General features: G+C 52.4%; 2 protein-coding genes across 3 annotated transcripts in view; one reads left to right on the plus strand and one right to left on the minus strand.

The window, feature by feature from the left end:
• The first annotated feature begins 12039 nt into the window (after nucleotides 1–12039).
• On the plus strand, nucleotides 12040–13466 carry SPHK1 (sphingosine kinase 1). Its single transcript, XM_080922653.1, has 3 exons — nucleotides 12040–12113; nucleotides 12188–12303; nucleotides 12548–13466. The coding sequence occupies exons 1-3, from the start codon at nucleotides 12087–12089 to the stop codon at nucleotides 13323–13325; spliced, it is 921 nt and encodes a 306-aa protein (XP_080778779.1). The 5' UTR covers nucleotides 12040–12086; the 3' UTR covers nucleotides 13326–13466.
• Nucleotides 13467–14711: 1245 nt separating this feature from the next.
• The window catches only part of UBE2O (ubiquitin conjugating enzyme E2 O), a 42592-nt gene continuing 39671 nt past the window's right edge, over nucleotides 14712–17632 (minus strand). For both annotated transcript variants that reach the window (XM_080923774.1, XM_080923773.1), the window contains exons 16-18: nucleotides 16885–17088; nucleotides 16752–16809; nucleotides 14712–16649 (exon numbers count right to left, since the gene is read on the minus strand). In XM_080923774.1, coding sequence (XP_080779900.1) covers nucleotides 15982–16649; nucleotides 16752–16809; nucleotides 16885–17088 — 930 coding nt within the window. In that variant the 3' untranslated portion in view covers nucleotides 14712–15981. The remainder of the gene's footprint in view (nucleotides 16650–16751; nucleotides 16810–16884; nucleotides 17089–17632) is intronic.

Consider the following 17632-nt stretch of genomic DNA (forward strand, 5'->3'; position numbering starts at 1 on the left):
GATCTCTGTGAGTTCAAATTCAGCCCTGTCTACAGAGCAAGTTCTAGGACAGCCAAGGCTATACAAAGAAACCCTGTTTCAAAAACTAACAGAGAGAGAGAGAGAGAGAGAGAGAGAGAGAGAGAGAGAGAGAGAGAGAGAAGAAGAAGAAGAAGAAGAAGAAGAAGAAGAAGAAGAAGAAGAAGAAGAAGAAGAAGAAGAAGAAGAAGAAGAAGAAGAAGAAGAAGAAAAGCCAGATGTGGAGTCTCATGCCTTAATCCCAGTAGTTGAGAGACAGAGGCAAGAGAGATATGAGGCCAGCCTGGGCTACAGTGTAAAATTTTGTCTCATAAAGCCGAACATAAGTAAGTAAGTAAATCCATCAAGTTTATGACTGGATGCTGTTCTGAGTGCATGCTTACCTAGCACAGACCACCCATTTCGGAACATCTCTTTTCTCAAGAGGGACATGATAGTGAATGTTTGCGGTCTGACTCTCAGGAGGCTCTAGACCAACCTGGGTGGGATTCTGCTCTAAAAGCAAGGTAGGGATGAAAAGATGGCTCAGCGGTTAAGAGCACTGGCTGCCCTTCCTGAGGTCCTGAGTTCAATTCCCAGTAACCACATGGCAGCTCAAAACTGTCTGGAATTCCATTTCCAGGGAATCTGACACCTTCACACACCAATGTGTATACAATAAAAATAAACAATAAAAAAATAAATAAAAGCAAGGTAAAGGGATTGGGGATTTAAGCACGACTCCCTGGAGGGGGAAGAGTGCTTACCTGGTGTTCACTAAGCTCTAAGATCAGTCCCCAGCATGGGGGGGAACCTCATTATTTTAGAGATATGTTACTAAACAACCAATCTACAAGCTTTGAAATAAGAGACAGCGAAACTCAAAATTCCAACCAGGCATGATGTCACGTCTTTAATCTTAGCACTCTGAAGACACGGCCAGGCAGACTTCTATGAGTTTGAGGTCAGTCTGGTTTACATGGTGAGTTCTGGTGAGCCAATCAATCGATAAAATAAATGAATAGATAAATAATATTCTAGTTGGTTGTGGTAGTATACTCTTGACGCCAACACTTGGGAGGTAGAGGCAGGAAGGTAAGGAATTCTGAGTCATCCTTAGCTAAGCTGTGAGGTTGCGGCCAGGCTGGGGTTCAGTATCCTTTGCCTCAGAACAAAGGAGGGCTAGAGAGGTGACTCAGTGGGTAAAGCCCTTGCTTTGCAAACTCGAGGACCTGAGTTTGGATAGCACAGAAAGGCTGGGTGTGGTGGCCTGTAGCCGCAGAGCCTGGAGAATGAGGCCAGGCTGTTTCTGAGCCCTGACAGGCCAACCAGTTTAGCCAAAATAGTGAACTCTAGGATCGGGGGTGGACCCTGCCTCAGAAAATAAGGTGTCAACCTCTGGCTCATGGCCTCATGATCACATCTAGCCATAGACATCTCATGCATTCCACACACTCAATAAAACCCTTAAGGGCCAGCCATGGGGTCACATGCTTGTGATCCTAGCAGAAGGCAGTAAAGAGGCTCAGGAATTCAAGGTCATCCTGGGCTCCATGTGACCTTGTCTTAAAAAAAAAAAGTAAAAAGTAATAATGTTTTTAAAGGTGTGTGTGTGGTGGGGGCAGGGACAAAAAAACAAAACAAAAAAACAAAAAGAAAGAAAGGAAGAGAAGAGAAAAGAAAAAGCAGGAAGGAGAAAGCCCAGCTCCTCAGCACCTAGATAGGTGATCCCTTGGTGACCACACTCCGTTCTGAATGGGGAGAGGAGGCAGCTGGAATCATCTGACGGTACCTTGAAGGAGAGATGACATGCTCAGTTGCTTGTCATGTTGCTGTGGTCAGGGCTCCAGGGCACTGAATGGAGGGAATGAGGAACACGCCCCTTCAGGAAGCAGGCTCTCCGGACTCATCCGTGTAATGTCATGCTCTGCTGCATGAAGCTTCCTTATCTTACATCCTCCATCCTATAAGCATCAGCCTGCACGGGACGAAGCCCTTGTCCAGAGCCCCAGCTGCCCAGCCCGCCCTGTATAATCATTACTTAAATTACTGGGCTCCTGTCTGCAAAGAATTCAAGGCTTTGACCTTCAGGAACCGAGCCTCCAGGGAAGGGGAAGTTCTATTTTTGGGATGTGGATAATGAGAGAGAGGAGCAGGCAAGCTTCGCTCCTGGCTTTGTGGTGTCTTTTCCAGCTTGGTGAATCAGGGCATCTGCCTCCCTCTCCCTCGGTTGCCCCTAGCCCTTAATAACTTGGCTACAACTGCAGCAGCCCGATGGGTGCACATTGGCATAAGAGAGATGTATAACCCCCAGGGGCAGCACTTCTAAAATCTCAGACACCTTCAGGTAGGTGGACAAGGCCCCAGATCATTAGCACCAAGTCACTGTTTGGCTGGGGGCCAGGGCCAACCCACAGTCGGTCTGTTTGCTTTGGGAAACACCCAAAGACACATTTTGAGAACTGTGAAAGGAGAAAACACTTCAAAACAAAAAAGCACGGGGAAAACCATTCACATACCCATCCCAATGTTCAAGCTCTACATTGGTTTCCTGGGGCACAGGGGGAGCCCTGCTTTCCTGCTCCCTGACTGCAGAGATGCTGGTCCTGCTTCCTGCATCTCCTCCTCTTTCTAGGACCCGCTGAATCAGTTGGCTTGATATAGCTTCTCTTCTTCAGGAGGTAAGTACCTCAGACTAGGATTTCTGAGCAAACCAGGAAACATCCAGCCTGCTAGTATCCAGGATGTGGGGCTGGGTAAAGGCCAGGCCACAGCCCACTTCAGGCCCAAATGGAAGATGATGTCAGAGGGAGTCTAAGGAATGTTTCCACTGAGTGACTCTTTCCAATGTCTGTGGCTAGCAGTATGGTTAGCTTGGTCCAGTCTTGTCACAGAATAGAAACAGCTGGGCTTCCAGGTCACATGACAGGAGGTGGCAAAGCCACAGAGTTCCACTGGGGTCTGGAGAGGTGGGGGAGTGGACAGTGCCCATGGGTGAGCCGTTTCTGCAAAGCAGTACTGGGAATGTGTGCCAGGCTGAGAAAGGACAGGCTGGGCTGCTTCCAATCCCTTCCTCAGATGAAAGGATGGGGCCCTGCAAGCCTGTCAATACTCCGTTTAGCAACGATGCTAGTTTCTCCCTCTTAGGTAATTTTCAGAAATGGAAACCACTTTTTCTCTGGTTGCTGAATGAGCCAAAGACACACAGTCTACAGGCTCCCAGCTTAGTCCCAGCTTAGTCCCAGCTTAGTCCCAGCTTAGTCCCAGCTTAGTCCCAGCAAGCCTGATTCCAGATCCACACAACGTGAATGCTTATTTTGTCGAAAAGCAAGACCCCGGTGTACTTGTTTGGGTAAAACTAGAGAAGAGAGAAGTTGGGAAAGAAAGTTCCAGAGCTAAGTGAGGACAGATTGACATTATTTCCCTAAGTGGTTAGCAAAACAATGGCCTCACCTCAGTCTCTGGAGCCTGTGAACAAACACATTACATTATGTGCAGAAGAGCCCTGGCAGATGTGAGTAGGAATCTGGAGGTGGCCAGGGCATGTTGGTTCACACCTTTAGCACCAATACTTGGGAGGTAGAAGCAAGAGTATCTCCGTGAATGAATCCAAGGCCAGCCTGGTCTACACAGTAAGGACCAGCCTGGTCTACACAGTAAGGACCAGCCTGGTCTACACAGTAAGGACCAGCCTGGTCTACACAGTAAGTTCTAGGACAGTCAGAGATACATAGCGTGAGCCTGTCTCAAAACAGTGAGACAGAAAAAAGAATCTGAGGATGTGGTTGAGTTGGTGGAGTCCTTACATAGCATTAAAGAAGCCCTAGGTTCTATCCCTAGTCTTCACAAACTGGGTGTGATGTCACATGCCTGTATTCCAGTACTTAAGAATAATGGATGGATGCAGGAACATCAAGAGTTCTGGGGCTGGAGAGGTGGCTCAGTGGTTAAGAGCACTGACTGCTCTTTCCAGAGGTCCTGAATTCAAATCCTCACAACCATCTGTAATGAGATGAGATCTGATGCCCTCTTCTGGTGTGTCTGAAGAAAGCAACAGTGTGCTTAAATATAATAAATAAATAAATCTTTAAAAAAAAAGAATTCAGGGACATCCTTGAGACCACTTTGAGATGGAAGAGAAAGAGAAGAAAGAGGAGGAGAAAGGAAAAGGAGGAGAAAGAAGAGGAGGAGAAGGAAGAAGAGGAGGAGGAAGAGGAGGAGAGGAAAAGAAAGAGGAGAAGAAGGCAGAAAAAAGGAGGAGCCTAGAGATGACCCCAGGACATGACTATTGAAATAAAATCTGAAGATGCATTGATTAGTGGCTTTGGACATGATGGGTCCTCAGACCAAGGAGTGCCGGTGGGTTCTAAAAGCTAAAAGACCAGGTGGTACAGACCCTGGTCCACTCTGGGCTTTGGCTTCCAGAACTGGGAGGATGAATTTGTGTGAAGTCTGTTCAGAGAAGTGAGGACAGGAAATGAAACACCCAGCTCATCCAGGCACTGGGGACAAACCCATCTGCTAAGGAAGCTGAAGATGCCATAACCAAGGTCAAAGCTACGATCTGAAGGTCAAGTAACCAAAATAGTGGGGGGAGCCTGGCTGTCCACAGATACAAGCAAGAGCCTGCACCCGGGCAAAGCTTGCCTTCAGAAACCCCTTATTTCCTGAACCCACAGGAACTATTCACACTGGTTCCCTTGTTCAAGATGCCCGGTGTTGTTACACCTTTCCACTGAAGGCATAAAACATCACTTCGTAACAGTCCTAATAGCTTATTGGCTCTCCCTCTCAGTCTTTAAGCTTGAGGAACATTTCTATGCCCTCACTGGGGCGGGGGAGGGAGGGTGGAAAGGCAGCTCCCAGAGGCATGCTGGCCTACCATCTAGCTAAAACAGCAAGCTCTGGGTTCCAAGAGAGATGTCTCAAAAGTGAGTAAGGCAAGAAACAGTTCCAGTGTGTATCTTTAACTCCAGTACTTGGAAGGCAGGGGCAGGTGAATCTCTATGAGGTCAAGGCCAGCCTGGTCTACATAGCAAGTTCCAGGCCAGCCAAGACTACACAGTGAGAAATTCTGTCTCAAAAACAGAACAAATGCAGATCAATGGAAGGTACCAGAGCTGACCTCTTGCCTTCACATACGATGTACAGAGAAACGCTCCTAACCGCAAAAACATTGTTCGTGTCTGTAAATATATAAACAAAAGCCACACAACAGAAACAACACTAGGTGAAAAGAAGGGGTGACTGTGATCACAAACAGGTCAAGGGACACCAAAGACTATAGGCCAAGCAGCGGAAGCCAGGAGACTCCTCATGACTACCCTCCTCCAAACCTCAGAAGACACCAGAAAAACAATGCAAAGTGTCAGGTCAGTGGATGGAATCTCAGCAAAGCAGCATCCCTTGTGGGTCTTTGTATTCAGAATGTTCTGGAATCCTAATGATCCTGCGTTGCAGTCAGGGTCAACAAGGCCTAAAGGTAAGGGTTATGTGAAAGACAGAGTCTAAAGACCCAGTGGCACCTGGGTCCCTGCCTCAGTAAGTGGCCAAGGAAAACAAGGAAAGTATCTAAGAGGTTGTCTTAGTGCTCCATGGCTGTGAAGAGACGCCATGACCACAGCGACTCTTATAAAGGGAAGCATTTAATTGGGTCTGGCTTACAGTTTCAGAGGTTTAGTCTGTTATCAGCATGGCGGCACATGGGCAGACATGGTGCTGGAGAAAGAGTCAAAAGTTCTACATCTGGATTCTCAGACAACAGGGAGAGAGAGAGAGAGAGAGAGAGAGAGAGAGAACCGAGACTGGCTTGGACTTCTGAAACCCCAAAGCTCACCACCCCCAGTCACACACTTCCTTCAACAAGGCCACGCCTCCTAATACCACTCTCTCTAAGCGTTCAAATATATGAGCCTATGGGGGGGCGGGGAGTAATTTAAACCATGGCAGAGATAGAGCCAGGGTTGTTGCCACACAGATACAGTAATAAAAGCATTCAAAAGAGGAAACTCAAAGTCTACACTTTAACAGACAGCCAGGGATCCTTTGTAGCCTGTCTGTTCTTTCAGGTCGCCCCAGGTGGCATGTGGCACCCCAGGGCAGTGCCTGGTATCATGGAACAGCATCTATGAACTCGCAGCGTGGAAAGCCACATCCTGAACAGTCTGGGAATATGAGGTCTCTCTGTCTCTCGCTATTGGGGCTTGGTTCTAATGCTTTGATTTAATCGGGAATCTGCATGTTCAAACGTTGGAGGTCCTTGTCTCCAATTGGTTTTGATCCATTAATAAAGAAGCTAGTGGCTAATGGTTGGGCAAAGGGAGCTGGTGGGGACCTTTAGATTTGTGTGGCCTAGAAATTGGGGAAAAGGAAACAGAGAATCGCCATGACTCAGGGGAGAAGGTTGGGATGTAGGAGAGAAAGTCAACCAGCCATGAGAGAATTCGGGTAGGTGGTCACTGTCCACTTCCCCGATTGGGCCTGGAGTAGCAGGAGATTGTTTAGGAGTGTCCAACCTTTGAGTTAGCCAAGGCATTTCAAAAATAAGCTAATGTGTGTGTGTGTGTGTGTGTGTATGGAAGCAAGTGAGCAGGGAACACGAAGCTGGATAGCTAAATCTCCCCCAAGCCGCTCTCCCCAGGGTTTCTCTGGGTAACACTGGCTGTCCTGAAACTTTCTCTGTAGACCAAGCTGGCCTCGAACTCAGAAATTTGTTTGCCTGTGCCTCCCAAGTACTGGGATTAAAGGCATGTATCATCTCTCTGCCCTGGCTTGGGACATGAGTCTTAAGATTTGTAGTCATGAATATCTCCTTTTTTTTTCTTTCTTTCTTTTTTAAAGGAGTTTAAAAATCATTTATTTATTCAGACACCAAAAGAGGGCATCAGACCTCACTACCGATGGTTCTGAGCCTCCATGTGGTTGCTGGGAATTGAACTCAGGACCTCAGGAAGAACAGCAGTCAGTGCTCTTAACCACTGAGCCATCTCTCCAGCAAGATAAGATCCTTTAAAAAAAAAAATCACTCAGTGAAGGCAGCTTCAGACATGGTGAATAAGGTTCCAGGCATTCTTGCCTAATGCCTAATGCAACAACTGGGGCCAGTGACGGCTTTGCATGAAGGTACATGCTACCAAGTCTACCAACTTGAGTTCAAATCCCAGACCTCATGATGGATGTAGAAGACAGACCCTAGAAGGTAGTCCTTTGACCTCTATACTCACACTGTGGTACACAGGTGTGGACATACACACACACACACACACACACACACACACCAAAACCAATTTAAAACATTTGACTACTTGGTAGCCTTGAATTCCTGGGTGCAGAGGCCTGGTCTAATGAATAACTTCTTGTCTCCTCTCTAGCAGGAGGTGGGGGGAGGTGGCATTGAGGGAAGTGCTTAGGTGGTTTTCTCTGGGCAAGCTGCCCAGAGGAGCCTAGGAAGGAAAACAATTCCTTTCACCTGTGAGGCAGGTATGGCCTGGGAGCAGAGGCTGAGCTGAAATTAAATCAGAATTCCACACTGGCCCAAGGCTGAGGCCGGGTGGGCCTTGCTGGACACAGGCTGGTCAGTGTGTGTGTGTGTGTGTGTTGTGCACTTGTGAGCAAGGGGAGTGCTTGGAGATAACTTGTTTCTTTTTACTGGAGACTCTCAGGCTCCTGAGTTCCTGAAGTGGCTATTGAGATGAGGTATACACCAGGCCAGCTAACACAGAGTAAGCTCTGGTGGTACTAGGCCTCCCAGACTTGGGGGAAGGGCTTAGGGCTTGTTATAAGCTCTGTCGGGAATTGGTTTGACAGCTCCCATAGGCCCTTCACCTCCCAGTCCTTCAAGAGACAAAAAAGAAAACCATCCCCCGCTCCAGGGCCAGGGGTGCTTGTTTGACGGTTTCTGGAGATCGGATAAAGTTCTTTTGGAAGGGAAAGGGTCTAGAAAGTCTGCCCAAGATGGGGGAGGTGAACAAGAACGAGAGAGGCAGAGGCCAGAGAGGTGAGGAGAGCAGAGGATGAGGCGAGGCGGCCGTGGACACAGAGAAGCCATTGTGCCGACTGGAACCAGGGCCAGACTGGAACCCCCCTCCCACTGGGTCTCTTCCGAGCAGAAAGAACCAGCCCCAAGGCCCAAGTATAAAAAGTCCTGCAGGCTGCTTCTCCTCTCTTTCACAGACTGAGTTTCCAGTCAACCTTGCCCCACGCTTGCCGGCAGAGTGTGAGAAGTTCCAGCCCCAGGCCTCAAAGAAAAGCGAGACCCTGATGCAGGTCGGCACATATTGAGTGTGAATTTACACACAGCCTGATCTTTCCTTCCCGGCGCCTCAATTTCTCCTCTTTAGTTGCTAATGACTTGCTTTTCAGGCTCGGAAGACACTCCTCAAACCGTGGGAGAGGAGAAGGGTGTTCTGCGCTGTCACCACCCCCCTAACCTCAAAATCTCGGGGAGAATAGCCTCCTCCCTGAGTCTGCTAAACACTAACGCCAGATCTGGATCCTAGGTCTCTGGGAAGGGGAGGGACAGGGTAGACAGCGGTACAGAGCCTGGCTCCCCACGCCGAGGCCCCTGCTCCCACCGCGGCTCGCGTCCCCGCAGCGCGTGACCGCGGCACTGCGGCTGCAGAGCTTCTCTTCTTGTCCGCGCTGGATTCCCGGGGTGTGTTGAGGTTCAGGAAGCCAGGGATGGGGGTGGGTGCAGAACCAGATCTTGGTGGCTACATACCGCAGCACCGGGGGTGGGTGATGACGCCCTTGCTCCCTCCAACTCCTCATTTTTCTTTTGGTTGGTTGGTTGTTTCCGGGAGTTTCTCCACCCGTGAGCGTGTCGCTGAGTCACCTTCTCGAAAGGCACTTGGGGCATTCATGATCCGGTCAGGCTGTCCCGCGGCAGTACAGAACCAAGGCATGTATTGCAGTGACGCGTGCGGAACCGCAGGTCCAGCCTGCGCCCCTGGCCCTCCCGGGGACTCCTAAAATAGTGAGAAACTCGGTTGGAGAACTCCAGGGTCCTCTGGGAGAGAAGCCACCTTCAAGGCGTGACCTAGTTTACTGCAACGCTTTCTTATCTGGGTCCGCTTTCCTCCCGGACTCACCTCTTCTGGATTTTAAAGAAGTGATGCAAAGCAAGAGGTGGGTGGGGTCTCGCGAGGGCCGGTGTGGGCTCCTAGTTCTCTGTAACCGGCGCTAAACCACCGCAGCTTCCTTGGGAGCTTGGTGTCTGCTTTGGTGCTACCTGGGTAGGTCACCAAGTCGGATCTGGCTGCTTCTTTTTCCCAGTCTCCGCTAATAATCTTCCAGGAACTTGACTCGGGTTAGTCACGGACACCCTCAGGTCATTTGTCATGAAATTTATCACTTACACAACCACGCGTCTTGTTTAACTCCACCGAAGCACATACACCCGGGAGCCTGTGCATTTTCACCCCGAATTCGCCCGAAGGGGTGGGGAGCGGTGGGACCACGCCCCCATGCTAGCCTCTCCAATCCCGATGAGAGCCCCCATAGCCCTGTCCACACTGCTGGGTTCCTTCAGTTGGTGAGGATCGTGGATCCGGATCATCCGCTGCAGGCAGCTTCCCAGGCCTCGTTAGTGTTCCCGGGGTGGGAAGGACTCCACCTTTGGAGGCTGCTGACAAGGCTCCCTCCTCTCGACTTCGTCCTCAAACCGGCTCAGCTTTCTCGCGAAAGACGTGCCAGCCTGCTTCGGGGTCGGCGGCTGAGTGATCCTGCGGCTGCATCTGGAAGCTAAAAGTAAAGGCACCACGGAGGAGCAGGGGAGGAAGAGAAGCTCGTGGGTGGCGGGTGACCCGACCTGGCGCAGAGCCAGGACAGCAGGAAGGGTCTGGGTGTGGAATTCTGATCAGGCTTGGGCTAGGGGATGCCAAAGAGGCGCTGCCTCCCTACTGTGAGCGGCGGTTTCGAGGTACAGCCCAGGGTCCTCAGCAAGCGCAGAACCACGCGTACCCGAAGCCCACTCGGATGCTGGACGCTGGCATCTGGGCTGCGCCCTCACTTTCACGCTCCGCGGATGCGCTGCTTCAGGCCGGGCTCGGAACCCCACGCTTTGTCTACTTCCTGAGTTGTTCCTCCAGCACTGGGGGTGCACAATCGTGTCCGGGGATCCAGCTTCTTATCTGCGCGTGGCCGAGCCCTGGGTGGCGGCGACTTTGTTCGGGGCGGTACAGTGAGTTCCCGGGCGGGTGGGGTATCAGGGCGGCGCGCAATTCTGGTTCCACCCGGAGAGAATGAGGAACGCGGGGCGTGGCCAGGCCGGCGCAGAGGCTCAGCGCCCTCCTGGAGCCGCCGCGAAGTTGAGCAAAAAGTTTGAGGCCGGAGGGGAGCGATCACTTGGAGTCGGTGTCAGCTCAGTGCTTCAGTTGTCCTTTGTCGTGGAGCTGAACCCGAGAAGAGCTGCTTTCCGCCACTGGCTGCTAGAGGAACAGACTGGGTAGGGACCCCCCCACCCCTTCGCGCGCCCTCCCGTAGTTGGGGATGCCTTCGTGGGTGTGTGAGGAAGACGGCCCCAAGCCTGCGCCCCAGTGCAGACTCGCGCTCTGGCAGAGCAGACCTCAGCCGTGGGTCCATCCAGCACGGGTAGGCTTTTGCGGGACTCGGGCACTGTTCTCACGAGCGCCGCGTCCCCTTGGAGACTCGAGACTCAGTGGCTTCGGAGTTCAGGCCGGGGACCGGGCGACTAGGCAGGTTGGTTGCGACGCGGTTGGTTCTTCGTCCCAGAGTATGCGCCTCGCCATTCCGGTTCTGGGAATTTCATGCAACTGGACTCTCCACCAACCAAGGGGTGAAGAGCCGGCCTGACAAAGACAGCCACGGGTCACTGAATCATGCGTCAGGCCCGAATCCAGAGTCCCCTGGAACGGAACATTCTGGGGTGGGAAGCTCAGTTTGGAAAGCTAGGTCCCGACCCACGGGGCTCTGGTGATTCAGTCGCATGCAACACCCTATGCGAGGCCCACGGGCTCTGGTTGGGCACTCTGTCCCACGTGCACGGAGCCCAGGCAGCGAACCCCACCATTCTCTCCTCTTGTCCCTTAGATCTGGCCACCTCGAGGAATGACGAGGGCGCTCTCACAGCCCAGGGAGGTGGAGAGGGCGAGCCCCATGGCCAGTCGCCAGACACCCTCCTGGGCAACACCGATAAGGAACTGAATGCAGGAGCCGCCGTTACCTCTAGCAGCGCCGGGGCAGCACCGGTGGCTCCTTGTCAGCGGGAGTCCCGGGACCTGCCTATGGAACCAGGTTTGTGGGGTATCTGGGAAAGGCTAAAGAGACCCCTTTTCCCAAGTGGACAGCAAAAAGAAGTCTAGGGTCGCTCGAAAGAAACATTTTGTCCTAAGAGGCCAGACATAGTCTGGCCCTGGGCCAAGGAAAGAGGTATAGCGGTGTCCCACTCCCAGACAACCTGTGGGAAGTCGCTTCCTCTAGCAGGGCTGTGTTGATCCCAAGAACGGAGAACCCTCCACCCATTTTCCCGCAGCTCTCTTCGGCCCTCTAGGGGCTGGTTGTGGAATTGACATTCTGTTTTTGTCTTAAGGTTTATTTTTTATGTGTTAAGAGTGTTTTGACAGCATACATGTACTCGTATGCACCAGGTGTGTATTTGGTGCCCTTGAAGGCCAGAAGAGAGCATGGGGATCCCCTAGAACTTGAGTTTGGGACCACTGTGAGCCGCCTTTCCGGTGCTGAAACTGAACCTGGGTCTCTAGAACAGCAGGTGCTCTTACCTACTGAGCCCTCTCTCCAGCCCCATCTGGTTTTGTTGTGTTTTGTTTGTAGCAGACCGTCCCCAGGGACAGCTCCCACGGCCTTGCAGAGTGTTGGTGCTGCTGAACCCCTGGGCTGGCAGGGGCAAGGCCCTGAAGCTCTTCCAGAGCTGTGTGCAGCCCCTTCTGGAGGAGGCCGAGATATCTTTCAAACTATTGCTCACCGGTGAGTACTGACCCCAGAGGGTGACGGGAGCATTTCCTGCCATAAAACTGGCTCTGAGAACACCAACTCTTCCACCAGAACGGCAGAACCATGCCAGAGAGCTGGTGTGTGCAGAGGAGCTGAGTCGCTGGGATGCCCTGGTGGTCATGTCCGGTGATGGTCTGATGCATGAGGTAAGGGCTGAGTTAGAGGATGGTCCAGAGGGCTCGGGATGGTTTCCTGGAGTGATGCACTCTGCTTTTAACAGGTGGTGAATGGGCTAATGGAACGGCCTGACTGGAGGACGGCCATCCAGAAACCCCTTTGCAGCCTCCCTGGAGGCTCTGGCAATGCCCTGGCCGCTTCCTTGAACTACTACGCTGGGTGAGAGCTGAGGGTCAGAGTGGCATCATGTCCCCTACCAACATTTTTAAGTTCCCGTGGGAAGCCCCACACTTTCCTCTGGAGCCTTGTCCCCAGTTTAATGGCCCTAGAGAGGCTCCATCTACTGTCACCGGCTCCAGTAACTCCCTAGGGACCACTGTCGCTCTGCTAGCCCCCACTCTCCCAAAGGAGCCCAAAGAGGATGCATGGGGGCTCCCGTCCCATCTGACCTCCGACCTTGCAGGTACGAGCAAGTGACTAATGAAGATCTCCTGATCAACTGCTCACTGCTGTTATGCCGACGGCACCTGTCACCCATGAACCTGCTGTCCCTGCACACGGCTTCCGGACTTCGGCTCTACTCTGTGCTCAGTCTGTCCTGGGGTTTCGTTGCTGATGTGGACTTGGAGAGTGAGAAGTACAGGCGCTTGGGGGAGATTCGCTTCACGGTGGGAACCTTCTTTCGCCTAGCAAGCCTGCGCATCTACCAAGGCCAGCTGGCCTACCTCTCTGTAAGAAATGCTGCCTCTGAGGCACCTGCATCTGTGCTGGTGCAGAAGGGCCCGGCCAACACCTACCTTGTTCCTCTGGAGGAGCCAGTGCCTTCGCATTGGACCGTAGTGCCGGAACAGGACTTTGTTCTGGTGCTGGTGCTGCTACACACCCACCTGAGCACGGAGATGTTCGCAGCACCCATGGGCCGCTGTGAGGCTGGCGTCATGCATCTGTTCTATGTGCGTGCAGGGGTGTCAAGAGCCACGCTGCTGCGCCTCTTCCTGGCCATGCAGAAGGGCAAGCACATGGAATTTGACTGCCCATACTTGGTTCATGTGCCAGTGGTTGCCTTCCGCCTGGAGCCCAAGAACCAGAGGGGCGTGTATTCTGTGGATGGGGAGCTGATGGCATGTGAAGCCGTGCAGGGCCAAGTGCACCCAAACTACCTTTGGATGGTCTGTGGCAGCAGATATTCCCCGTCCAGCCGGGACTCTCAGCGGAGGCCACCTCTAGAGAAACCATTATGACTCTGTGCCTTTGTCTACTATGTCTATGCTGGGATAGGACCCTGCAGCCATCTCCTGGTATGGGAGGTTATTTCTAAAGCTCATTTGGAGGTGGTGGGGACCCTTGTAGATAAAGCTAGAAAGTGGGGCTGTCTTGGAAAGAAAGGCTCTACCCTCCAGTTAGAATGAGACTGGGGTAGGAGTCCTACTGGCTGGGCCAGTTGCATACAGAAGGCACTCCCCAATGCTCTTGGAGTCCTTCTCTGAGAACCAAATTCAAATAAAGAGACTTTTCCAAGCTGCTGATCTTATCCTGGGGATTGGGAAGAGAATGGACCAGCAGGGGTTATGGAATTGTGGCATCAGGGATTAAACCCAGGGTCCCTGGTAGCTAGCTAAACACATTTAGTTATATCCCATGGGACAAACATACCATGTTTGTGTTGGGCACTTCAACTCCTTAGGGACTGATAACCAGACCCCACTTCAGCTGCAGAGGCCCTCAGCCTGGCCAACAGGCCCTACCTACCTCACACACGGGAAGAGTCAGGCTCTGTGTACAGTGGACAGAGCTGGGAATTGTTCCTGTAGACTGTGGACCTCAGTCCGAAGGGGGCTCTGTCAACTGCCAGTTTCCTCACAGAAGCTGAAATCTCCCCTGGGGCCATTTACATACAGTTCTGCCCTAATTTTAAGTGGTTTTGGGAAGTGCTAGAGCATGTAATGAGGGGAGGGGCATCCATGGAGCTGTAGGGAAGCCATCATCCTCGCTGGGAGGATATTCTAGTGTGGTTGAGTCCTGTGTTCCTGCTGGAGGGGATGAGGGAAGACTTGCTTACATCTCCTCATGGGAGGGACTCTTCTGACAAGAGATTTCAAACAGAAAAATGACAGGCAGCAATTTCTTTTAAAAAATGAACTGGGTCATACCCATGAGGTGTCTTCAGGTTCACCTAGGATACCTCAGCCCTTCCCAGCTTGTACTTAACAGGAATTCTACGCAGGAGTGATAAGGAAGCCGTGGAGGCAGGGCAGATGCCAATCCCCCAACCTGGGCAGCCATTCCATCCTTGAGGCCCACCTGACTATTGCTAGATGCCGTGTGGTATTAGTTCCCTGAGAATCCTGAAGGAGCTGAATAGCCAGTTGTAGGCTGCTGGGGCCGGTCCAGTAACTCAGCACCCACTGCCCGGCATTGGGAGGTAACTGCTGTCTGGACACTTAACACCCACCCCAATAGACTCCATGACGAGAGATGAAGGCACCAGGCAGTGGAGGCCAGGACCCTCTGGGGAAGTGGTATGGGAGGGTGGTCCTGGCACACAGAAGGTCAGCAGCCTGAATGAATGGCAGAGGCGGGTTTAATGGTGCCATCTTGTTTTGTTAATGAGCCAACCCCCCAAAAAATGCAAGTTAAAAAAAAAGTTTAATCACACAGCACTTTATACAGGTATTATAAGCAGCAGGCATTCACATTTCCACGTGAACCACGGTCTGGGAAGCACAGCCCCGCCAGGTCCCACGTCCTCACGGCGCTGTCTTCCCGAGGCTCTGCTGCCCTGGTGGTCCTGGTGCAGCACAGGTGTGGAGCCCACTTAAGGCTGACAAGACGCATCATGCTTTGGCTTTTTTTTTTTTTGTGTTTTGTATTTTCTCTGTCTTTTTTTTTTCTAGTAAGAGTTAGTATCTTTGCTTCTGAGATTTATTTGTTTCAACCTTAAATATTACATACACCAGAAATGACAAGAGCTGCAATGTGCTCACCGGCATCATCTCTACCTGGAGCTTCACATTATCAAAAGCTTAGAAACTTGTAAACCTCTGGGCCTGTGGGGGTAGGGTGGAGCTCCTGCTGCCTTCCAGCCTCCTCCCTCAGGCTGCCCTTGGAGAGAGTCTAGAAGCCAAGGCTGACTGGAGAGGCTGAGCCACTGGATGGGGGAGGCCCTTGTCGCTGGCCTGGTTTGTGCAGATGCTCCTGTAACCTCAGTGGGGATAAAATGAGGTTGAATGGAGCAGATGACAGAACAGCCCACCCACACGGGCAGGGCTGCCAGTGTCACCGCCATCTTGGACTGGAAGAGCAAGGCACCTATAGCTATTTCTTTCCAAGCCACACAATGTCCTCAACTCTCCTGGTGTTACTCTGAACCTTAGCTCGATCCTAACCTCTCTTAGAGAGTAAGTTCAATAGGCCTAAGAAGGGCTATAACGCACTGGCAGGCCAGAGCCAGCCACAGCAGCCACAGCTCCAAGATGGAGGTATGGGGGATAAAGGAGCTGTGTGGCAGCAGGAGGGGCTGGGACCTGGGAGGCTACTGTCAAGCTGGAAAGGAGGGGCTGGGAGCATTGCAGGAGCAGCCACACTTCATGCAAGGCACGTCCACCCTCCTGCCCATCTGCAGGTTCCTCAACACCCCACCTCGGACCTGAGAAGGGACAGCGAGGGACCAAGTACCAGGACATTCTGCCTGGGGCACAGGGGACATCAGTAGAGTCCCCAGTGCCTCGGGTGCCTGCCTCTGAAACATAACTGAGGGATTGAACGCAGCATCTCGGGACACTTCTCGAACTTCAGCATCAGACTTGCCGCAGGGAGGAGACGGCAGCAGAGGCTCCAACTGGGGACAGGAAGGGGCAGGAAGAGGGGCAAGATCTCAGGAAAGGGGGGAGCAGGCAGCTACTTGTCCTCTGGGCTCTCCGGCATGCCCGCCTCCAGCAGGGCAGCACGGAATTGTGTCAGGACCCCCCGGATGCTCTTGATGAAACCCTTGGAGAGAGGGAAGAGGGGGAAGCCGATGTCAGGGTAACCGCTCTTCTCGGGCAGGAAGCTGCGGTAGCTCTTCCTCCTCCTCTTTGGTCTAACGCTGGGAGGTGCTGATGCATCAGGGGCCGTCTCAGTCTGCTCTGTGTGGTCTCTGCTTGCTGAGGCGGGGCCCTGGGCACCACCCTCTGAGTCTGAGCCCTGGGACGCCTCCCCAGGGGCCATCCCAACATCTTCAGGCTCTTCACGGCCCGAGTCTGAGAGTTCAGCTACAGCCAGGGGCTCCAGAGAGCTGCTGTCTTTGGGAACCCCATTGGGCAGTGCCTGGGCCCTCTCCAGCATTGCGTGGGTTTCCAGCCAGGATTCAATTCGGTTCACCAGTCGCCAGCCACCCACACTGAAGTGCTGCCGGATCTCCTGCTCGAAGACCTCAGGAGGTCGTCGCACCAACTGGGTCATGGACTGTACCACACGGATCAGCGCCATCTCATTGTAGCAGCGACTGTTCTCATAGCCTTCCTGCAGGCCCCGGTCACTATCAAAGCCAGCTTCATTGTAGTACGGTTCATTCACCAGGATCAGACCTGCCAGAAAGAGTCCCTTAGTAAGTGGGGTAAGCCTCCAAGGGCAGGTTTGCCCGTGACCCTCGAGAGAACAGATCTCAGTGTGCTCAGAGCCCATCATACCTTGGATGGAGATAAGCACCTGGAGAAGACTGGATTTGCTTGTCCACCTCTCTGTTCCCTGAAACATAAACAGAACCTCTTAGGTTTGTCCCAGATGGACACCAGCTCTACTGGGCAACGGGCCCATACTCACCTTTCCAATCCAGGTACCGAGGAGGCTGACACACACTTTCCCATTGTCATACAGGTTGGGGTTCAGACGGCCACTGCATTGGGAGAGGTAGCAAAAGTGGGGGGGCACTGCAGGGTAGATGTTGGGAAGCTGGATGTCAAATAGGTAAAGGCCATCTTCGTAGGGAGTCCGAGTGGGGCCCTTGATCAGTGCTGAGAAGAGATCCTGGAAGGGATCACAAGAGGAGGGCTAGTGTCTGGAGTCTGATCTGAGGAAGGAGGGCAGCACTCCAGAGCTAGAGCTAAGGAGACATTTAAGCCAAGCAGTATTTGCTTTGGGGTGGGGGTAAGGCTTAGTCTCACAACTGGAGGGATGGTACTGAGGGTCTGAGCTCGAAGGCTAAGACTGGCAGAGGTCATGGAGAGATGGCTCAGTGGTTAGGAGCACTGACTGATCTTCCAGAGGTCCTGAGTTCAATTCCCAGCAACCACATGGTGGCTCACAACCATCTGTAATGGGATCTGATGCCCTCTTCAGGTGTGTCTGAAGACAGTGACAGTGAACTCACACACATGAAGTAAATAAATAAATCTAAAAAAAAGAAAGAAAGAAAGAAACAGAGAGAAAGAAGAACCCCGCATGGGGTCTGAGGTGCCCGGGAAGATGCCTTAAGGACTTTGGAAAGGTCTGCTTTGTTTCTTTTACTCCCTCTGCAGAGCTGTACCAGGCTGGGGATTTCCTCAAAGAATTTTCACCTAACCCAAGTGAA

This window comes from Micromys minutus, assembly GCF_963924665.1.
Source record: "Micromys minutus genome assembly, chromosome: 10".
NCBI classification, from domain to species: Eukaryota; Metazoa; Chordata; class Mammalia; order Rodentia; family Muridae; genus Micromys; species Micromys minutus.

Excerpts from the sequence above, each read along its gene's own strand:
- SPHK1 (XM_080922653.1), top strand. The coding sequence starts at position 12,087 with ATGTCCGGTGATGGTCTGATGCATGAG. Across the intron at positions 12,114-12,187 it reads GTGATGGTCTGATGCATGAG|GTGGTGAATGGGCTAATGGA; the intron begins GTAAGGGCTGAG and ends TGCTTTTAACAG. Across the intron at positions 12,304-12,547 it reads TCCTTGAACTACTACGCTGG|GTACGAGCAAGTGACTAATG; the intron begins GTGAGAGCTGAG and ends CCGACCTTGCAG.